This window comes from Megalobrama amblycephala, linkage group LG14, assembly GCF_018812025.1.
Source record: "Megalobrama amblycephala isolate DHTTF-2021 linkage group LG14, ASM1881202v1, whole genome shotgun sequence".
In the NCBI taxonomy this organism is placed as follows: Eukaryota; Metazoa; Chordata; class Actinopteri; order Cypriniformes; family Xenocyprididae; genus Megalobrama; species Megalobrama amblycephala.
The window spans coordinates 21,432,549-21,457,125 of NC_063057.1; the positions used below are offsets into that span (position 1 = coordinate 21,432,549).

Sequence of the window (24,577 nt, forward strand, 5' to 3'; positions counted from 1 at the left end):
TTGACACGCGATCTGAATCGTGATTCGACACGCTGATTCATAACGCTCTGAAGCTTCCTGAAACAGTGTTTTGCAATCGGCCATCACTATATAAGTCGTTATTTTGTTTTGTTTTTTGGCACACCAAAAATATTCTCGTGGCTTTATAATATTAATATTGAACCACTGTACTCACATGAACTGATTTAAATATGTTTTTAGTACATTAATGGATCTTGAGAGAGGAAATGTCATTGCTCCCTATGCAGGCCTCACTGAGCCATCGGATTTCAACTAAAATATCTTAAATTGTGTTCTGAAGATGAACGAAGGTCTTACGGATGTGGAACGACATGAGGGAGAGTAATAAATGGGTGAACATACATTTTTGGGTGAACTAACCCTTTAAGCAGTGCCTTTCGCATTATTTATTTTCCCTGATAGGCAATATCCATGATCTCACTTTGAGTTATTTTAGCTTTGGTCTTTATTTTTATTGACAAAGCTATTAATAGAAAGACAAACATATTAAGAAGGACGACTGTATCCTTTCAAATGGCTACACTGTTGTCCACATTGTTGGGGTTCAGATAGATGTAGGGAAGCTCCAACTTGTCGTTCCGCCCCTCGATGAGATCTGACAGCTCGCTCAGATCCTTCTGAAACTCTTCGATGAGCTTGCAGGGGACGTCTTCATCAAACAGGGTTTCTGGGAAAAGTCCCAGAGGGAACTACGGAAGATTGTGATCATAAATCATAAATAACATGTTGATAATAAACGTTTATACGTATGACAGCAGACTAATATTCTTAATGTGTCCACTGCAACACTATGCTTACAGTGCCGAATGTCCTTTATAATGTAACCGTCAGGTAAAGCACACCAGAGGAATGGAAGCCATGTAATTGAGCCATTGTCATCAAGAGTAACATGATGGCATATTGAACATGTGCCCTGATGATGTACAAACTCACATGGTCTGCAGAATCCTTGCTCAGCAGCCTCAGGACAGCCATCCCGTTCACCGTGGTGCCCACATCAGGCAGGGTCTCCAGGATCGAGTCCTCAGTGGTCTGACCTTTCACCTTGGGAGGGGGCTTTCTGAGGGCAGTGGGGTAGTTCGGCATCCAGCCGCCCAACTCAAACTGGGGGTAAAGAATCGGTGAAAAATGTGACACAAACACCAAATATTCACAAAGAATTATAAAAGCACATAATTAAGATCCCATAGGCCATGAAAATTGGAATATGGAAAGGTTTTTCTTGTGGAATATTTGCTCTTGAAGCATCTTAAAGAAATGTTAATAACAGACAACAGTTAAAAGGAAGAGTCCACAAATCTGTTTCACAAAAGGTTGTTGATATTCAAGCTCAATAGCCAATCAACTGAAACCCCTCCCCTTCATGCTCCTGAAGCTTGATTGGCTGGCGTTGTTTATGGGTGAGTCCAAACCACTATGTTCGTTTCAGAGCCAGGACAACAGAGGGGCTTTGAGCTCGGACACTGAACGGACAGCTAGAGGAATGTATGGAGCAATATTTATGGATGTAAATTAATGCCAAATGTTTTTGAAATAAAAAACTTGTTGAATTGCACTAATTGAAAATAAAATGCATTACATTAGCTGTGCTTGCATTTAGATGCGTTGTATTTTTAAGGCTTGCATTTTTATGGGCTGAAATTCAACATGGTCATATATTTAAGCTGTGAATGTTTCAATTAAAAATATTTCACACACATTTTCATTATTAAAAATTCAATAATTTATATTCACCTTTCAGATTTCACTTTCAGAATGTTCATTCTGTTTAAAAATGCAACCTATAAAATTCGACTAGCAATTTTCAGTCCATTTTATTTCACTTTACAAATTCGCTTCTACAAATTCGGCAGAAAATTCAACATTTCACATCAGGGAGCTGCAGGAAAAGCAGTAGAGTGCCGATGCATCATCTCCATCTGCTGTTAGTCGACTTCACCAGCAGGTGCCGCTAGAGGCTGTTTAAGACCAGAGCTAGTAAGTCATCATTCATTCATAAAAACAGATTTATAGAAATGGAGCAAGTGTAAGTGAATGTGTGATGATTATCAGAGCCAGTATAAATGCAGAAAAGCTGATAAACACACAAAAGCTGCATTTATGTTTAATTCAGTGTCTTTATGGTTACCTGTGTAGGCTACATAAGTAGCTTTTTCTCCAGTGAACGAGATTATAACGTTATTGCCCGATGCTGGTGTACAGATCAAACGTTAAATCTGAGGTAGACATATATTTCTCTCTGTTGTTTAGTTTCCTCAACTTTATATTGCGGCGCTGTGTTGTAATACTAGGGTTTCTCTGCCATCAGGACATATAAAACACTTAACACATCTTAATGGATTTGTACAGTGATATAAAAGACCAAACTCGCACCTCATTTGTGATGTAAGTTATACTATATAGGCTCCAAGAAAGCAGATACTGGTATAAAGTTTGTTTGACACTGAACGTTTGATATTCGCTAATTTAGGGACCGTCTCTAAAGTTACGACATTGGCATTCACGCTTCTACCTTCAATAGCGTTTAAAGAGAATGATTTACAGTCACAAAACTAACTGTAAAGTGTTTATCTAGGTGTCAGGTCGAACAGTGATGCACCCTACTCTCTCTCTCTCTCTCTCTCTCTCTCTCTCTCACACACACACACACACACACACACACACACACACACACACACAAACAAACAAACATGTGAACTCACACTAACTCTTGTAAAGGCACATGCACATACATATTCAAACACACCCCACTCTAAGTACATGCATATATATATATATATATATATATATATATATATATATATATATATATATATATATATATATATATATATATAATTTCTCTCTTTTTTTTTTTTTTTTTTTTTTACACGCTCATCACACAATTTATTCTACTTTGTTCAATTTTATTTTTCCTGCATATATATTATCCTGCTTATACAAATTTTACTTTGTGTTGCCAAAGCATTTATATGAGCAGGAAAAATAAAATTAACAAGGTAGAACAAATTGTGTGATGAACATGTAAAAAAAAAAAAGAAAAAAGAAAAGAAAAAAAAAAGTATATGTGTATGTACTTTGAGTTGTGTGTGTGTGTGTGTGTGTGTGTGTGTGTGAGAGAGAGAGAGAGTGAGAGAGAGACACGACACTAGATGAACACTTTACAGTTGGTTTTGTGACTGTAAGTCATTCTCTTTAAACGCTATTGAATGTAGAAGCGTGAATGCCAATGTCGTAACTTTAGAGACAGTCCCTAAATCCCTAAAACACTGAATTAAACATAAATGCAGCTTTTGTGTCTTTATCAGCTTTTCTGCATTTATACTGGCCCTGATAATCATCACACATTCACTTACCGCTTGCTCCATTTCTGTAAATCTGTTTTTATGAATGAATGATGACTTACTAGCTGTTGCTCTGGTCTTAAATAGCACGTCACGTGACATCACCGTCGACCGTTATGGCTTCGGTCACACCCACTGAGTGGCACAAAGAGGCAGCATTGGTTTTCAGCGTGAATGCCCCGAAAAACACACAAAACGCATCCAAAACGGGAAAGAGCTTTGCGATTGACTGTACAAATAGCTTTGACACAAAAACTGAGTTATATATTTAAAAACCGCCGAAAGCAACAGAAAAAAGAAGCAAATGGATCACTGCAATTCACAGAAACAGCAGAGAAACATGGATTTGCAGTTATCATTTTGTGTTAAATTGTTGGATTTTGAGGTAAAATCATACCGTATATTGTATTGTTATATATTGTGTTGACAACTGATCAATTAAATATTTACTATCTTATATTCTGCATAATTTGTTGTTTTTAAATAAACACTGACAAAAACTGTACAAGTTTTAGGGCTGGACAATATGACGATAGGCTATTTATAACATTGATAAGTGATTACTCGGATTTAAACCTTATTTAAACTTATATTCTGCATAATTGGGTGTTTTTAAATAAACAACACTGACAAAATCTATACTATAAAACTATATATGTTTTAGGGCTGGACAATATATGGACGATATATATGAGATTTGATTTATGCATTTCCCCGCCGTCGAAATCAGGCACATATAAATGTCAGGAAATACGACTCCTGGCTGCATGTCAATATCCATGGATTAGGTTTATTTGACAAGTTGTAATGAACACATTCAATTCCAGCCTTTAGTTTAATTTGTTTGTTTTACTCGAGTTTTCGCAGTTTGCTCTACTAAATCCAGTCACGCAGCAGGTTCTTCTGCCACTCAGTCCAGCTGAGGGAGCGCGCTTTCGGCGGGAAAGTGACATCGATGCATACCCTCTATTTGAACCACTGAATTTGTGGAAGCGAATTTGTAAAGCGAAATAAAATGGACTGAAAATTGCTAGTCGAATTTTATAGGTTGTATTTTTAAACAGAATGAATATTTTGGAAGTGAAAATCTGAAAGGTGAATATAAATTATTGAATTTTTAATAATGGAAATGTGTGTGAAATATTTTTAATTGAAATATTCACAGCTTAAATATACGACCATGTTGACTTTCAGCCCATGAAAATGCAAGCCTTAAAAATACAATGCATCTAAATGCAAGCACAGCTAACGTAATGCATATATATATATATATATATTTATTTTTTTCAATTAGTGCAATTCAACAAGCTTTTTATTTCAAAAACATTTGGCATTAATTTACTTCCATAAATACTCTGGATTTGAGAAAAATTGTATGGGATTAAGATCACGGACTGCAGCTTTAATGGCTCTGTGTGACTGGAAGTGAATGGACTTGTACTAACTGACCTGTCCATTGTTTACAGCGGCATGTTGGGCTGATGCAGTGAAGATCACCATGGTGACAAACTTGACCAGCTCTGTCACAGTCTGAAGAGATGATGGTATTCCTGTGAAGAAGAATGAAAGGCTGTTTCTGTGAGGAACTCACACACACACACACACACACACAAATGAAATGGAGAGTTGAGCCATAAACTATAAACTCTGTACATGCTGCCCTTAGGAGAGATAATTAGGAAGCATGGTGTTAGTTTTCACTACTACGCTGACGATACTCAGCTCTATATTTCCTCGCGCCCTGGCGAAACCTACAAATTCACAAAACTAACAGAATGCATAGCTGACATTAAAAACTGGATGACAAGAAATTTCTTATTATTAAATTCAGAAAAAACTGATATCCTAATCTTTGGACCAAAAACTTCCTCACGAAAAAACCTTGAATACTCTCTAACACTTGACGGGTGCTCCATTAAACCTTCGTCCTCAGTTAGGAACCTGGGTGTGCTCTTTGATACCAATCTTTCATTTGAAAGTCATGTTTCTAGTATCTGTAAAACCGCCTTCTTCCATCTAAAAAATATATCTAAATTACGACATATGCTCTCAATGACAAATGCGGAACAGTTGGTTCATGCATTCATGACCTCAAGACTAGATTACTGTAACGCTCTACTGGGTGGTTGTTCTGCTCGGCTTTTAAACAGACTACAGTTGGTCCAAAATGCGGCAGCTAGAGTTCTTACTAGAACCAGAAAGTATGACCATATTAGCCCAGTTCTGTCAACATTACATTGGCTCCCTATTAAACATCGTATAGACTTTAAAATCTTGCTACTTACTTATAAAGCTCTAAATGGTTTAGCTCCCCAATATCTAAGCGAGCTCTTGGTGCATTATAGTCCTTCACGTCTATTGCGATCTCAGAATTCAGGCCAGTTGATAATACCCAGAATATCAAAATCAACTGAAGGCGGCAGATCCTTTTCCTATTTAGCACCTAAACTCTGGAACAATCTTCCTAGCATTGTTCGGGAAGCAGACACACTCTGTCAGTTTAAATCTAGACTAAAAACACATCTCTTTGCTCTTGCATACACATAACACATTATCAATACATTAACATTTTTCAAATCCGTTAAAGGATTGTTACGCTGCAATAATTAGGTCGGCCGGAACCGAGAACATTTCCTATAACACTAGATATACCTGTACATCAGAATAAGAATGGCATCTACGCTAATATCTGTCTCTCTGCTTATCCTGAGGTTTTCCGGGTGCTGGATCCAGGCCGTATCCAGATCAGATGGAGAACCTGTGTCTGGACCTGACTACAACGTAGCCCAGGAGACAATGGGCCTACAGATCCAGTTCTGGCTGCATCTATAATTCAGATTTTTAATCTCCGTATCCGCTTACATATATTTATATATAATCTATTTTTAATCTCTATAATAAAAATGTATAATTCAGATTTTGATCTCCATATCCATTTACATATATTATATATATCTTCCAAGGGGTTTTTTCCCTCCTAGGACTTTTTTCCCAGTGTTAGCACGCTGGGTTTTTCTCCTAGGGGGTTTTTTCCACCCCTGGGAGTCAGCCGACATTGGCTTAATGTAGCACCATCTTGTATATGTTACATATTACCACGCTTGCTTGTACAGCTTATTTTTAACCATTTCTCTTTTTTCTGTGCTCCTAATATGTAAAGCTGCTTTGAAACAATTACAAATTGTAAAAAGCGCTATATAAATAAATTTGACTTGACTTAAACTACTTTTGACTGTTGACCTGGTTCAGTTCTTTTCCATGAAACAGTGAATTACAGTGTGGTTTACAAAACAGGTTGTGCATTAAAGCAAATATTTCTATGCTATGCTGTGCTAATACTGAGCTGAACACAAAAACAGAAAGGAAACCTTTGTTGGATTAAATGTCCTGATATGGCAACAGCTCCTTTGGAAATGCAAACTCATTGGTCTAACCCATTTCATTTCCTTTAATCGCTGCCTATTCTAGCTTATGCCAATCTAAGCAATGTCTGAAACCTGTATTGTGAGCACTTCTTGTGTCTATTTGCCTCTTCACGATTAATCACTTGTTGTATTCCTAACTTGTAAGTCACTTTGGATAATATCGTCTGATAAATGATAACAGACCTGAGCCATCTCTTCCCAGGAAGCCACTGGTGAATATCTCACTGATCCATCGCTGCAGCTCTGTGTCCTTCTGCACGTATGCATCACTTTGATAGTAGTGTGACAAGAGAGCCGCAACAAACCTGTAAGCAACCTCACAGTCAGATGTTTTCGGGCTTTACATATTTTCAGCTTTACTTTTTTTGGTAGATTTGCTTTGCAATTATTTCTTAAGCTGGAATTTATTCAAAGCAATCTGCAACACAATACAGCATGTGCTTATTGACTATAAAACCCATGAACCTGTATAACTGACACTGTATTTGTTGAAATATGAATCAGTGCACCAGGATGTATTAGTTCAGCCCTAAAAATCTGGATGTATTATGTAACACACACACATACACACACATAGTTAGAGAGTATAAAGCATAATGCCTATTAAAAACACTAGACTAAACTCCAATGGTAGTCATACTTGTTGATGATGTTCCACAGTTTCATCCCATCATCTCTGTAGTAGAAGTGGGGAACACTCTCCAGGCCTCTCTCAGAGATGTTCTCAGGAAGACAGAGGGTGCTGTAGGTCAGCGAGGCAGTAGCACGCTTCAGCAGCTTTACCAATGACTCTCCACCTATTCCTGCATACTGCGAGTAGAATCATTAACGGAGAGACACATGACATAAAGTTAGGTGAAAGGCTGTAAACCAAGTACTGGAAACGCAAATCCCATAATAATTTCCCCCAAAGTTAAAAAATAAATAAATAAATTTAGGAAAAGAGTAGATTGCTCAAGAAGTCAGTCATAACAGAAAACATTAAATATTTATTATGCACTTTTACCAATCTTACAAGATATGTCTGCAGGTAGCTAGGATCATGAGGAGAAATTAGCTGAATACAACAAAAAGTGTATTGGATTATAATTGAAGATTGAACTTTTAGTGGCTATTAACCAATGTAATATGCATACCAGGGTAATGGCCCCATTCTCGGATATCAGCCGATTCCGGGCCAGGATGTTGATCTGGAGCGTGTATCGGATATGGGGAAAGAGGAGCTACAAATGAAAACGTAAGTAAGAGATTTGCATTCATCGGCTTCACATTCTTTGAAGATAAAAATATATGAATGAATAAGGAATTTTAATTTCTTGTGTGTGAGTGTGTGCGCTATTGCACGTGTGTGTGTGTGTGTGTGTGTGTGTGTGTGTGTGTGTGTGTGGTGTACCCCCAATCCTTCTTTTGTAGGTGACTTAAAAAAAAGTTACAGGAAGATGAATGGGTTTGAGTGAGACATTAGTGAGCCTTCATCAGAGGTGTAAAAAGTACTCAAAAATGTTACTCAAGTGAAAGTACAAGTACTGAGTGAAAATTTTACTCAATTAAAAGTAAAAGTATCTGGCCAGAATCATACTCGAGTAAAAGTAAAAAAAGTACTACATTAAAATTGTACTTGAGTATTAAAAAAGTAAAAGTAACAGCAAGAATGAAAACTAGAGATTCTTGTTTAAGCTTTTAATCTCTAAAAACATGAAGTGAATGAACCACATACAAAGTTTTATCCTCCTTTAGAACTGTTTGTGTTTAATTGTATTTAATTATCAAACTATAAGACTACTACCTAATGCCAGTATGCAACATGCTACTCAAAGTTGCAAAACCTTGGATTTAACTTGAGCAGAAGCTGATTTTCAAAACTGTGAGTGTCAAGCCTAGCTCTTTTGGGGCTAAAAATCAATCCTGCAGTGCCTGAAACACTGGTGTCTGAAACACACTCTTTGTTATATTGCAGCCATTTGCTAAAATCATTTAAGTTCATTTTTTTCCTCATTAATGTACACACAGCACCCCATATTGACAGAAAAACACAGAATTGTTGACATTTTTGCAGATTTATTAAAAAAGAAAAACTGAAATATCACATGGTCCTAAGTATTCAGACCCTTTGCTCAGTATGTAGTACCCTTTTGATCTAATACAGCCATGAGTCTTTTTGGGAAAGATGCAACAAGTTTTTCACACCTGGATTTGGGGATCCTCTGCCATTCCTCCTTGCAGATCATCTCCAGTTCTGTCAGGTTGGATGGTAAACGTTGGTGGACAGCCATTTTTAGGTCTCTCCAGAGATGCTCAATTGGGTTTAAGTCAGGGCTCTGGCTGGGCCATTCAAGAACAGTCACAGAGTTGTTGTGAAGCCACTCCTTCGTTATTTTAGCTGTGGGCTTAGGGTCATTGTCTTGTTGGAAGGTAAACCTTCGGCCCAGTCTGAGGTCCTGAGCACTCTGGAGAAGGTTTTCGTCCAGGATATCCCTGTACTTGGCCGCATTCATCTTTCCCTCGATTGCAACCAGTCGTCCTGTCCCTGCAGCAGAAAAACACCCCCACAGCATGATGCTGCCACCACCATGCTTCACTGTTGGGACTGTATTGGACAGGTGATGAGCAGTGCCTGGTTTTCTCCACACATACCGCTTAGAATTAAGGCCAAAAAGTTCTATCTTGGTCTCATCAGACCACAGAATCTTATTTCTCACCATCTTGGAGTCCTTCAGGTGTTTTTTAGCAAACTCCATGCAGGCTTTCATGTGTCTTGCACTGAGGAGAGGCTTCCATCGGGCCACTCTGCCATAAAGCCCCGACTGGTGGAGGGCTGCAGTGATGGTTGACTTTCTACAACTTTCTCCCATCTCCCGACTGCATCTCTGGAGCTCAGCCACAGTGATCATTGGGTTCTTCTTTACCTCTCTCACCAAGGCTCTTCTCCCCCGAAAGCTCTGTTTGGCCGGACGGCCAGCTCTAGGAAGGGTTCTGGTGGTCCCAAACGTCTTCCATTTAAGGATTATGGAGGCCACTGTGCTCTTAGGAACCTTAAGTGCAGCAGAATTTTTTTTTGTAACCTTGGCCAGATCTGTGCCTTGCCACAATTCTGTCTCTGAGCTCTTCAGGCAGTTTCTTTGACCTCATGATTCTCATTTGCTCTGACATGCACTGTGAGCTGTAAGGTCTTATATAGACAGGTGTGTGGCTTTCCTAATCAAGTCCAATCAGTATAATCAAACACAGCTGGACTCAAATGAAGGTGTAGAACCATCTCAAGGATGATCAGAAGAAATGGACAGCACCTGAGTTAAATATATGAGTGTCACAGCAAAGGGTCTGAATACTTAGGACCATGTGATATTTCAGTTTTTCTTTTTTTAATAAATCTGCAAAAATGTCAACAATTCTGTGTTTTTCTGTCAATACGGGGTGCTATGTGTACAAACAAAGAGTGAAAAATTTAAGGGTGTCTGAATACTTTCCGTACCCACTGTAATTTCCAGGTCAACAAAGAGCTTAGAACCCAAGAGGCGACACTCTGATACTTTTTAGGCAACAGTCACTAGATGGCGCTCTGGTAACGCGGCCACCATTCTGGGGTGAAAATACTAACTGGAGCATTGAATCCTTCACATCTTATGCACCCAAAATCGCTGAATTTCACTGCCAAACCAGAAGCACAGTAGAACAGTTTTTTAAATTAAGTCACCAGTAAATTGTATGATCCTACAGTAAATGTTGTATTGTCTTATATACGTTTTATTTTACCAGTTGTGGAATCCAACCATTCATCCATCTGAGGTAACGTAGTTAGCCTACTTTATTGAGCATTTTCATTTTATGAAACTTTACACATTTTTTAATAGTAAATTAATAATTAATTAATTTAAGATCATCATGTTTGCAGCGAACAATATATTTCAGACCTAGTGGAGTAATAATAATAATATCTAGATCTGAACTGAAATAAGCTATATTGTACGTTTTAATGGATCACGCTACAAACACAATGATCTTATGATCTGCTGTGTCCATTATCGCATAATTCCCACTTTTGGACACTTTTGCTTCAATGGACATTAGACAACACTGCAAAATCAAGCTGTTATATTCATATATTTATTGTCCAACATTCCCAATTTTTCTGATGCATGTCATAATTTCAATTTCATATGTCGGTATTAATTCAGTGTTTATAAGTCTAATACTAATACTAGATCTTTTAAAGAGTTTTAACCCAAACTGACTGAGAGCAAAAAGTTTTTGTGAAAAAGTTTTTTTTTTTTTTTTTTTTTAACAAAGCAGCTGATATTGCCATAGAAACTAGTGGACTGCCAAGTCGCCTTCACCCCAAAATGGCAGAAATACAAGGCCGCTGCTGGCGCAGGTGTTGCAATGGAACATTCTGCTGAGTGTTGCTTCTTGTTAGTGTATATTCTTTGAGGTCAAGGTGCTGTGCATTGTGGTAATTGATGCAACATGACGTCACTTCCAAAGGACCAATGAACATGTCTGACCAATTTCATGGAATGTGAAAATGAATCTCATTGAATAAATAACCATTAAATTAAACTGGTCATCAGCGCAATTCAATTGGTTTGGTAATAGCAAAAGAAAATAGAATGAAGTGATCTCCAAAAAATAAGTACTTTTTGACTGTAAATAAAATTGTAAGGAGTAAAAAGTACTTTTTTTTCTCAAAAAATGTAATCAAGTAAAAGTAAAAGTATTGATTTTTAAATGTACTCAAGTAAAGTAAAAATCCCCAAAAATAATACTTAAGTACAGTAATCAAGTAAAATTACTCAAGTACTTTACACCTCTGGCCTTCATGTACCTAATCAGGGCTCTACAGTAACATTTTCTTTAGGAGCATTTTTTGATCAAAACCAGACATTAACTTTCCCATTACAGGGCGATATTTGCCCCTTTAAATTAATTTCCTGGGGCATTTGTACCATTATAAGAGCAATTTTTCTAATCTTATTAAATGTATGCATCATATTTAATCAATTTCTTAAAGTTTTAAAATGTTAAACAATGAATTCAATTACAACAAGAAGACCCAATCAGACTGTTAACAATCAAAAGAAATCATCAAATAATCCATCTTTGCACTGCAGAAGTGGTATTATTTAGACATTTACATAGACTGCTTAATGCAGCTCATTGGTAAATAATGTTGCATGAATGGTTTTAAATATATTTTTTTGAATTTAGAAAAAATATTGAACGTTTAAAGATTCTAAGTAAAAACAATCTATGTAAAGTGTAAATTAAATGTAAATATGAAAATAAAACCGCCAGTAGGTGGCGGTAAATCTTAATGTGCGAGTCATTTATTCAGTCATTCAAAACGCAGATTAATTCAGGAATCACCGTCGCTTGGAGACGCGCAACAGTTCTGGTATGTCTGTGTTGAAACTATTTTCATGAAATCGAGCAAAAATTGTTTATTGGACTCCAGTCAGATCAGTAAGTATCACATTTGCAATCATGCCATCTCTCAGAGAAACAGGAGTATATTCGTGTTATAGTACTTAACTTACAGATATTAGGCTTGCTGAGATCGACAGCGTTACGGTGTTCAGCAGTAATACCGGTTATATCACTTGCCCACCATGACCGCGACATCGCCCCCTCTGACGTTTTATTTTTTATAGTAATAATGATCATTTAGTAAAACAGATGCTACAGTTAAAACGGAGTGCATCTGCTCAATTCAGGAGTCAGATTTCACCTCACGCCCATTTCGCCTCACTTTTCTGAATGACAAGACGATGGATGAAAATTTGGTTGACAAGCGAAATGTAAAAGCCCATATTTTGTTGTTGTGTTTTTCATTAAGAATAATAATGAACCCATCCACCATTCAAGCAATTCTTGCCTCTGAATTGCATCTACTTCAAAAGTGAAAGTAAAATGCGCAGGGGCATTCATTACTTTTTTTTAAATCGATTTTTGGAGGCATTTTAATTTGACCGTGATTAAGATGATCCACATGTAGTTTTTACAATTAATTTGGCTGTAAAGAAACAGCAGCATAAGACGGTCTGTAAGTGCGTGTGGCTGCGTCACACCGGTTGCACCTTGTAAACAATCTTTGGAGTGTAATGTTTGTCCGGACCGCACGTCTTTTACGCTTGTTCTGCTCTGCTGACTGAAGCAAAGTCTTTGAATTAAGGCATGAAAAGCAGCCGATTGCAGTACGAAACATAACTGTTGTTCAGTATAGATGCATATTGGGAGTTGTACTTTTTATTCCGATTGTAGATCTATTCACGAGTATTGATCGGTTCACTCGCACCAGTGTGCCTAAATACAGTTGCACGCAGTTGCTTTCAGGAGCAATTGCGAGTGAAATGGGTGCACTGTAGAGCCCTGCTAATGCTCTGTGTGGTCAGTGTCCTCAGACTATAGAGGAGTCAGTCACGCTCTCCAAAAGGCAAATCGTGAAGGGGAGGCTTTTCACAAAGCAACATCTCTGAGACCACAGACTACAACTGCAAAAACTCCCCTACCGTCAAATACATACATTATTTAACTCGCTGTCAAGCTCTCTCTCTGTGGATGAGGCTGGAACATGCCCCTGTTTTCCTCAGAGCCCAAACCAACTCATGTGTGACAGATTCAATACCTTGTAGAGAGGGTGTGGAGAGGGAAGATTGCGCAATGTCGCCACGGTGAACACTTCTGCCAGCAGGTGAGTTCTCAGCAGGTGAAAGTTGACCTCGTGAACTCCAAACTCTGCACTTCGGACGAAGATCTTGGCCAGTGTCCAGTCAGCCTTTGAATCCGTTGGGAGGAAGATGGGATTCTCTTTGCTGGGCTCTTGCTTTAACTGTGCAGATTACATTTGAACATGCGTGAAAATTGTACAAATGGTTCCTGAGGGAATCTAGATTATGATTTTTCCCTTTTTCAAGAAAATGATAAACGATTTCCATGGCATTGTCATAATTACTCAATGAAGAAATTGACATCCTAAAACAAGAGGTTTATTTAATGTTTAATTATTCAGACAATTGTGCCTACTCATCATTTGTACATTACATTTCACCTTTCCTTTGTTTCTTTTTAATAATTAGATTGTTTACCTCATCTTTAAAGATTTATTCATCTGTATTTAATGTATGACATTTGGCGCCCAGGTATCCCCAGGGCCTCTTTCGATCAAAGCACATCAGCGTCACCCTGTATGGGATTTCGCTTCTTGAGCGTTTCAATCCCACCACGGCCGCGTCAGTTTTAAAGCTGGTACACGCCAATGGTTCAATTGGTTCAATGGTTTCATTTCTTCAATTTGTCCTAGACAGCTGAGGCTGTTGGAAATCCTTTTCATTGCACTTAAGCATTCCCAGGTTAAAATGCTTGAAGACTTTTAAGTGCTATCATCTCCAGTAGACTTCTGTCCCTAGTCGAGCCGTCTTCAAGCATGGATTTGAAGAACTCCAAGAGGTGTCCGCCGCCATGCGGACGGTGCATTCACCGCGCCGACCCTCATCTCCTGTGTGTGTTCTGTCTGGGGACGGAGCAGAGCATGTGAGTGAAGCGGAGCGGTGTGACGATATTCTGTTCTATGCCAGCGCGCTCCGTGTACTCACCGGTAAAATGATGTTTGCTCAAATCCCGCTGCAACATTATATTTCTATGTACTGTACTATACGTGTTGTAGCCTTTGTTGATGTTTTAAGGCATGTGGGCATTTACCATTTTTTATAGATGGCCTCAGCACATTACAGTAGCCTATGAATAATGCTTTCTGCATGTGGGTGTGATTACATTAGTGAAGTTCACAATGTAATTTCGGGAGGAGTGAACCCATCTAATCTTTCAATTAGTGAATCTCAAACATAATCTCAAGAGGAGGGAACCCTAATCTTTCAATTACATCCAGAGCATATAAGCAGCTACCCACCCTGCTCTGGCATCAGTTGTTTCGATATCCCTCCACCTCCCCAACTCCACCACATAAATTAAGCATCTCATCTATCGTACTCCTCTTCCATGCACTAGTAGTCCCTGGGGGGTATATCCAAGCTCGAGTTGAAGCTGCTTCCTCGAGCCCCTCCACAGCGGACAGCAAGCCAAATACGCTTAACCTTATTAGCTTAAAGATTTTATGAGGAAACGAACTCGTGAAACATTATTAGCTGCAGCCAGGAAAAACTGTGCATCTCTTTAGTTTCAAACAGATTACATTGCAGGGGAATATTTGTTTTAAATGTGAATTGTTTTATTTAAAAATAAACATTTAAAGTTTTCTTTAGACATATGTTTCCTGTTTTTGTGATATGTATTCACTGAGTTTCAATTCATTTTTAGAAGTGTTTCACAGAGAAAGAGACAGCAGAAAGTGCACCCCGTTTATTTTCTTTACTTAACAAAAGCGGCCATTTTAGCATGTCCTGTAGGTCAGGGTGGAGTTACTCCAGGTTCACATTCGCTGGCTACGTGATTTCTCAAAGGTGGTCGTCGATTACAGCCTCCTCCCTCCGTTACAGTCCCTCTATGGGACCTTACTCTGGTGCTCAGAGCAATGACCGCAGTTGCCTTTTGAGCCATTAGATGAGGTCAGCCTTAAAATGATCTCATTAAAAACCGCCCTCTCCCTGGCTATAATCTTGGTCTAGTGTGTCAGAGATCTGACCGTTCCATCTGTGAATCTGAACTGTTTACAGATTGCAGAAGGGGATTCTAAAGGTAATCTTTCATCCCAATCTGTTTTATTAACATAAAGTCTTCATACCTGACTTTAGATCTAGAATTATTGAACTGCCTGCACTAACAACATTTACCCCTCAGAGGGAGTAGCGGCTCCATGCTTTGTGCCCAGTGAACACTCCTGTGGCTTGTTCTGTATTGTCTGTATCTTGGCCTTAAGCTTAGTGGGCTTTGACTTTACAGGTAGATGTTGGTCTGCCATGGCACTGCTGCCTGACACACCTCCAGGCTGCCCAGGACCTGGCCGTGTCTCCACCTGTAACGCTACTGGGAGAGCAGCTTCCTTCCTGGCACTTCCAGGTGCAGATTAAGGGGGCAGGGGAGTGTGTCGTATGGTTCTGATTAGGAAGCTTAGCCTTGCTTGTGGCATCTTCCACAGATCCGCCTTACTGATGGTACGGCTGATGACACCTTCCCAAGTTGTCCATCCCCCTTGGTGTCCCTGAGACACAGCCTTGATGCTGTAGTGCTCGTTCTCCATCCTCACCACCTCGGGCATATATCGGGATCGTGCTTGTACTGAGGCGCTGTGCTAGAAATCTCCCATACAGGTTGACATCAAAGTGCTTCGAACGATCTCTGAGGGAGAACACAAGATGTTCCCTTCATCTGCCTCAGTGCTCACACTTGTTGAAGTGCAGGAAAGAGGCAGAACCAGTGGCGTGTACCGGCTTTAAAGCCGGCTGAAATGGCAGAGAGCTACTACACAGCAGGGTTAGAATTGGCTTCAGCTAGGACATGATCAAGGAGCAATATCTCATACAGGGTGACATCTCGTGTTCTCCCTCTGAGAACCGAGGTTATTTATATAACCCATGTATTTCTGCACTTCAAATGCAAGATACTCACCTGAATGGCGATAGGCAGCATCATGCCATGAGGGTTACAGTACAGCAGGACCAGGGGAGCTGTGAGATACTGCTGCCTGCCAACGACTACATTTCCCACCAGCCCGTCCAACATCTTATAGTCAGACAGGAAGATGTTCCCTTTCTGGTTGGGGTGGTAGATCACACCAAATAATGAAGAAACACAGAACATTAGACAAAACCAATGCAAACCAGACCCAGTAATTCCAAATCATGCCAGTAGCGAGTAGTGTACCTTCATCTCCTGCTTCAAGCTGCTCCCTCTTAGGGAGTCTTTGACCATGTCGTCTGTGACGGGGAAATTCTCAGGCAGCTTTGAGCAGCGCTGGATCAACATTGGATTGAGGCCATTCAGAAACTGGTAGCCAAAGAACTCGTCCTCATCCCAGTGCTCCTGAACGTATTCTGCAAAGCATGCTATGTCAGAACATATGCTACTGTGCAGACAGTACTTTATTTGCAATACAGTCATTTTGAGCAGTTCATTTGTTTAAGAGGAGTACCAATGGTTTTCCCTGTGTTTTCACAAAAAATTCCTTCCAGCTGGCTGATGCTTTCCCACGATTCCCTGCTGTCAGCTAATCCAGTTAGCTTTAGAGCAACTATCCTACGCACACAGAATACACAGGTACAAACATTATTACTGGAACTGACCTTGATATACCACCTGTGATCCATCCTAGTTAGTTGTGAGCATCTTTGTAGTTACTATTAGATATTATATTATTATTGTCTTCAATAAGACAAAGCTATTTTGCTAATGCCATCCACTTACATGCAAAATACACGGAATATACATGGATCATGTTTTTAAATCACCACAGTTAATTTTAAAATAAAGCATACATAAAATTAAATCTATAAATATTCAGCATTTCCACCATTGCAAAACGCACCATATTTAGGCTAACCTACAAACAAAAAACATTGATACAGTCCATTGTCCGAACAATAATGGTGAAATGGTTAAGCTTGCTGTCATGGACCCACTACTTATGAACTCTCTAAATGCATCTCTAGAGTTTCCATTACATTTTGTTGCCTGCATTTAGCTGAGTATACATGGTGAATCCTTGAAAATGTATCACATTTCATTTTGAATAAAGAATACTCCAAAGTAACAGACTGACATTGCCTCTATGTCACCAATATAACTTATCTCTCCTGTGGTGCTTGGGTCCGTGTAACCCAGATGCAACAGAAATTTGTAAATTGTAGGTGGGGAAAGCTAACATGTTTAAAAAAAAAAAAAACCAGTTAATCCAATGAAAAACAGATGCCACGCAGTGTGTGGAACTACACCAACACTCAGACATGCAATCAGAGTTGTAACAGTGATATATTTTAAGCACAAGAATCTGTCTTCTCCCTCATTACCGATAACTGCGATCTAGAAGAGGTACCCTATATGGCAAAGATTAACCATGAATAGGTAGGGGTGTGACGAGACAGGTATCTCACGAGACGAGACGAGACGAGACTCGAGATTGAGTTCACGAGACGAGATAAGATTTTTACACACTATTTTTAAGAAATCCTCAATGGCGAAATACATGACTAGAAAAAATATTCTGCAGGTGTATTTGAAATGTTTTAACTAATCATCTTGTAATGAATGTTATTTCAGTTCTACTTTCTGAGTATGAATTATCATATGCAGTAAAAGACAACAATACTCAAGCACTGTAAAAGGTTTTGCCAATAACTCAACTTCTCTTATGTATGATTTCAGTCTCTTCAGACCTTACTGTACATGATTTATGAGCTTCTACAGCTTTTGACCTCCTAACTGAACTCCTCTCCACAATCTGATCACAGAAATAAAAACAGTATAAATAAAAATGTTAATACTTTACAATAAGGTCTCATTTATTAACATTAATGTATTAACCAACATCAACAATGAGCAATATCTTTGCTACAGTATTTATTAATCTTTGTTTATGTTAGTTAATAAAAATAGTCATTCATTGTTAGTTCATGATAGTTCACAGTGCATTAACTAATGTAAACAAATGAAACCTTATTGTTTGTGCTTAATAAGATTAAGAGAAAACTGTTATTCATTTTTATGGTAACACTTTACAAAAAGTGCAACCATAATCGCACTCTCTCAATATTCAAAGTGCAAATAAGACCAAATTTTTCTTTGATACAGAGCTAAGAGATGGTTACATATACACCACCCAGCCTAAAATAGCTTTCATATTGAGGGATATCTGTATTCATCAGAGAGCCGCTTTCAAAATGCGGGGTATTGAAATCGCGTTTGAATGCGCGCTCGCGTTTACTTTCACTTTTGTGATTGCATGTAACTCTGTGAATATGGAGCGGCGGCGACCGTTATCCAACTGAATTAAATGTTTTTTATTTAAATACAAAGCAAAACGACAGTGGAGGCGTAATGTAAACGAAGCGGTGGCATATTCTTTCCTAATCATCCTAACACTGGCCTACTGTCCACATTGCATTTAACTGAAATTAGAGTCGACACCTGTTCAGTTGTTTGCCTACATTTTTATGGTCGTGTTGTTCTAAAAACCCAATATTTGTTCCAGCAAATGCTGAACAGTGTGAGTAATGGCTTCCAAAATGGGTGCAATTCATTCCCTTTAAAGTGGAAGCACAGAAATATAGTAACATATAGACAGTGAATGACATTATTAGTAACCGTATGGCTTCTACAGTGTGTAACAAAGAGATGAACACTACAGGAGTGTTAAAAAATGACTTGGTCACTTACTGCTTTGCAGCAGTGTAGTAAAAATCAGTTTTCTTTGTGAAAGAGAATCGGACTTCAGCTGGCAGAGCGAAGGAAGTGTCGCAATTGATAACTTGGGGCGTGCCCTCAGCATACACGCGCCACCTGAGAGTGGAATATTAAAACATATTCAACATAAGGAATTTAATTTCACTGAATTTATTTTAATATGACACAGACACTTCGCTGTCACACCCGATGTGTATTGGTGCGCTGCCCACAAACCTGAATAACTTTTGTTGCTCTTCTAGCTGCCTCATCCGTTGTCTTTGGGCTATTGGGTTGGTGTCCTCGAACACAAGTAAAGCTGAAATGCACATGCCAACATTAATACAAAATCTAAATGTGTTTGTTTGCAAATTTTGTATGTATCATTACTTGATCATAGGACGATGACTTGTCATCCGTGTAATTTTTCTAATCATAGACACTTTCATTTTATTACAAATATGCTTTATTTTAAAAAGGCTTATGGTAGCATTAGTCACAGTGTTCTGAGATACATAGTCTTTCTGAGAGAAAAAACATTAATGATTGCATACAGTACATCTCTCTATCATATGAAGACACAAATGTTTGCTTATAGGAATTCATCTGCAATGTACAAAAGTGTGTGTGTGTGTGTGTGTGTGTGTGTGTGTGTGTGTGAGAGAGAGATTTATGAGGAATTTGTATAATCACCCGAGTATTATACTGGTATTATGATGTAAACATGAAATATGACTTCACGTTACAGAAGTCAGATAAATCCCAACACATAGAAACTCGATATTATCACATAGAGACTGTGTCTGTACCCCAAATTAGTAAAAACAAAAAACTTCCAAACCCATTCAATGGTAAAAATTTAATTTATGTTCAACAAATAAAAAATAGAGATAATAATGATAAACAAATGATAAATCTTCGGTTGTTAAATATTAGATCACTTTCTTCAAAATCACTTATTGTAAATTATATTATCACAGACAATAATCTAGATGTGCTGTGTTAAATGGAAACTTGGCTAAAACCGGACGATTACATTACTTTCGTTCTCAGTTTGTCCTTTTCACTCATTGAATTTCCTATGGGAAAAGAGTCATGAACATGAAGCCAATCCGTTCACAAAACCTTCTCCCAATTTTACTTCTGTACATGGCTTTTATACATGTTCAGAGGGTGGTGTAGCAACTGTCCAGTGAGAATATACATTCATGATATAGGAATGTGGTACATATAGAAAAACATGTTAAACTTCTGGCTAAAGGCACCGCTCTTCTCAGAAAGAGAGACCCTTTCTTGGCTGCTTTCCAAGAAACACTCACATATACATAGTGTACATTAAAAACAGATGTGTGATAAAACAATAACAACTCTTCTTCGTTCTCACTGTTGCAGCCTTAAAGACCAGGAGAAAGAAAACAAGGAGAAAGAGAGAAAGAAAAGTCAGGCTGAGATTTAAGATTTATCTTACAATCCCCCATTTGATCATAAAATTATCAATAAAATCACAGCGTGAGTTTTCCTCACATCACGTAATCACTTTCCTTTACCTTCAAAATGTATCAGTTTCATAAAACATATTCAACCTTCAATTAGCATGTCTTTAAATTCTTAAACAGTAGGCAAGAATTCACTGTAAGCACCTATTCTGTCATCACAACAAAAACAGAAGTCAGGAAGACTTCTATATGTACCACATTCCTATATATCATGAATGTATATTCTCACTGGACAGTTGCTAACCCACCCTCTGAACAAATTGGGAGAAGGTTTTGTGAACGGATTGGCTTCATGTTCATGACTCTTTTCCCATATGGCCTAAGCATTCAATAAGGGAAAAGCACAAACTGAGAATGACTCAGGACAAACAGTGTGTGTGTGTGTGTGTGTGTGTAGGTGTGTGTGTGTGTGTGTGTCCACGCAGTACATTTGCAAGACATCACCACTGAACTTTCAAGTACACTGGTAAATGAGAATTTTTCCCATGGCCTTAATTGAAAGTGCCTACCTTTAGCTGGTCTTAAAACGAGCTTCTCGTTACAGTCAAGCCAGCAATAGCACGGAAACAAAATCTCGTCACCTTCTGGCGTGTTGACCAAGATCTTAGTGCAGAACCACTGGTTGTCAAGATGCATAAACGGCTTGGAGTTGATCTTGACATATATGAGCTCTCCCAGGGATACCTTACAGTCTATCTTAAATGTTCGCTTCTGTAGAGACATATTTACAAGGGATTATTGGGGCCATTGTAGGTAATAATAATAATAATAATAATAATAATAATAATAGTAATAATAATAATAATATGGGGTTGGGGGAGGGGGTATAAAACTAAGAGAGGAAACTCAGAATTTCCATGAAAAAACACAGATATGCTGAGATTACAAAAACACAAATTTGTGTGGAAAAAAAACTTGAATATTCTGATTCTAAAGTCACAAATTTGTGAGGAAAAAACTAGTGTCAAGGAACCACATCACTTTATATTAGAAGGATGTAGCCTACCTCATCACGCCACAGACACAACCGTAAACATGTTAGTGAGGAGGTGCAACTCTTGTGTAACACTGAAACGTTCCTGGCCAGTAAAATAATCACTATGCATTCAACCTGAACCTGATCCACAGCCCGTGTCAAGAAGGCATCATCCAGAGAGAATCCAGGGTCAACGTTCACTCTGAACCAATTTCTCGATGGCCGAGGCAAGCTTTGAATGGAAGAAACAGCCTATAGCTCATGAATATGATTTGGATATTTATGAGAAGCTGCGTACCGGGTTCAGTCTGAATGCAGAGTGAAGCGATGTGGTTATTGTACTGCCCAGGCATCTTCTATACTAGTTGCACTTCCTCACAAATTTGTGACTTTATAATCACAGAATATTCAAGTTTTTTTCCCCCCAATTTTCCCCCTCCTGCTCCATATTAATAGTAATATTATTATTATTATTTTAATATGTCATTGTACATTTGGGAAAATGATTTTAAGGTAAATATAAAATGGATTTTTTTTAATCATTAGTCCATACAGCTTTTATACTCACTCTTTCAAATATCTTCCATTAAATGTAGCATTCTGATTAGCTTTTGAACCAAAACTCTTTTACTGTCGGTTTAATTGGGTGCACTTACCGATCCAGGCAAAAACCCCTTTAGGGGATTTAGATTCTGTTCCTCACTCTCAGCCTCACTTCCACGCAGTTGGATGTGGATATGGCTAGTGGTGCCCGACAAGAGTGTCTTTCCTGTGTGCGTCGTTACTGTGTAGATCACCATGGCTGTTCTGCAAAGTAAAGGACAATGATTTTTAAGAAAAAATATGAACATGATGACACCACCAATGAATGTATAAGTGAAAGAAAGAGAGAGAGAGAGAGATTCTCACCTGTAATTGTCAGAGAAGTCAGAATGCTACTGCTGTAAGAAATGTAAAATCTGCTGTTACTATATTGTAAAGAGAGAGCATTTTATGCCATGGAAATTAACACAAAAATGAAATACACTTTAATTGAACACTCTGTAGCAAAGATCTTACCAGGTTTTTGCCAAAACAAGGATATTGCTCCTTTCAAAATTTCCTGAACAAGAAGATGCCAAGAGCAGAAGACTCCAAGCATTTTATATCTTTCTTGTAATTTATGCATTTTCATCACTGTAATGACACCCAGTCTAAAAATGAATACCTACCTTTGTCCAAATAAGGAAACATCTTCAAACTTAAGTTTATGATTGGTTGCAATGTTTCTTGACACTGACATTTAATTTTTGAATTTGACTCTGCTCATGTCTTGCAAAATTCTGATTATTGTAAGAATTGAGCAACCTGGTTTGCCGTTGACAGAGGCATAATGCAAGCCCCAATCCTGAGGGGGGGTGGGGGGTGTTTGCTAACTATAACCTGTGATAGTGATGGTAAAAACTCACTGCTCGCTGCCCATGATTCACAGTGCTTTCATTAACCATTATTAAATGGCTAAACAGAGCTAAACAATTAGACTGACGGATGACTACTGACTATAGATGGTACTAGCCAACTTTCTTGCAGAAAATTGTATTAGTTTTTTACGATTGCTTAATCTCTACACACATTGTTTTGCACAACACTACACACACTTCTCTACATTAGACACTGCTGTCTAAAATACCACCCTAAATCAATTGATCAAACACAGGTGTGCAGACACTCAGGTGCTTAACTGTAAACTCAACAATCAGGTGCAAGGACTATAAAAAGGCAAAAGGTGAGTTTCTGTGTCTTCAACAAAATGAAAGGCAATGTTGCAGTAAGAGGGAAGAAACATCATCTTGAATGTCCCGGGCCAACGCAGTGTTAACATCACAATATATGTTACAATCACGCAGAAGTGGTCCTCCACCAGCATGCCAACTTAGACCTTTATGACACGGCCACATATTCACATTTTAGACAGACTGCACAAAATCATCACAGCAGAAGACCAAATGCATGCAGAGCAGATGAGATACACTGTCATATGGGACAATGTAAATTTCCACCTATCTGCTCTGGTCCAAAACTGGTTTCATTAGCGTCCACAATTTTCACTCCAATATCTCCCACCATACTGTCCCTTCCTTAAACCCATTGAGGAGGGGGTTTTTATGTTGTTGTTTTTTTTTTTTTTGGCATGGAGGGTTTACAATCTCCAGCCCTATGTCAGGATATGCCTCATTCAAGCCATGGAGAAGGCCTGACCTAACTGATGCAGGGTCTGTGCAATAATGGATTCACCATTCAAAAAGATTCTTCCCTCGCTGTCTTGCGTGAGAGGACATCACCTGAGATGTGGATGAAGTGGCCAGATCCAGCTACAGTGGGTACAGAAAGTATTCAGACCCCCTGAATTTTTCACTCTTTGTTATATTGCAGCCATTTGCTAAAATCATTTAAGTTCATTTTTTTCCCTCATTAATGTACACACAGCACCCCATATTGACAGAAAAACACAATTGTTGACATTTTTGCAGATTTATTAAAAAAGAAAAACTGAAATATCACATGGTCCTAAGTATTCAGACCCTTTGCTGTGACACTCATATATTTAACTCAGGTGCTGTCCATTTCTTCTGATCATCCTTGAGATGGTTCTACACCTTCATTTGAGTCCAGCTGTGTTTGATTACACTGATTGGACTTGATTAGGAAAGCCACACACCTGTCTATATAAGACCTTACAGCTCACAGTGCATGTCAGAGCAAATGAGAATCATGAGGTCAAAGGAACTGCCTGAAGAGCTCAGAGACAGAATTGTGGCAAGGCACAGATCTGGCCAAGGTTACAAAAAAAATTCTGCTGCACTTAAGGTTCCTAAGAGCACAGTGGCCTCCATAATCCTTAAATGGAAGACGTTTGGGACGACCAGAACCCTTCCTAGAGCTGGCCGTCCGGCCAAACTGAGCTATTGGGGGAGAAGAGCCTTGGTGAGAGAGGTAAAGAAGAACCCA

General features: G+C 38.6%; 1 protein-coding gene across 1 annotated transcript; it reads right to left on the reverse strand.

Annotated features, from left to right (window-relative positions):
* Positions 1-274: 274 nt before the first annotated feature.
* LOC125246017 (hydroperoxide isomerase ALOXE3-like) lies at positions 275-22,780 on the reverse strand. The gene is made up of 16 exons (XM_048156861.1): positions 22,649-22,780; positions 22,499-22,530; positions 22,246-22,396; positions 21,123-21,324; positions 19,355-19,436; positions 19,112-19,234; positions 16,872-16,975; positions 16,604-16,773; positions 16,349-16,492; positions 13,413-13,616; positions 7,927-8,013; positions 7,431-7,600; positions 6,974-7,095; positions 4,815-4,915; positions 955-1,125; positions 275-710 (listed from the first exon to the last, which is right to left on the reverse strand). Exons 3-16 carry the CDS (start codon positions 22,387-22,389, stop codon positions 531-533), a joined length of 2,004 nt encoding a protein of 667 aa, XP_048012818.1. The 5' UTR covers positions 22,390-22,396; positions 22,499-22,530; positions 22,649-22,780; the 3' UTR covers positions 275-530.
* Between the last annotated feature and the right edge of the window lie 1,797 nt (positions 22,781-24,577).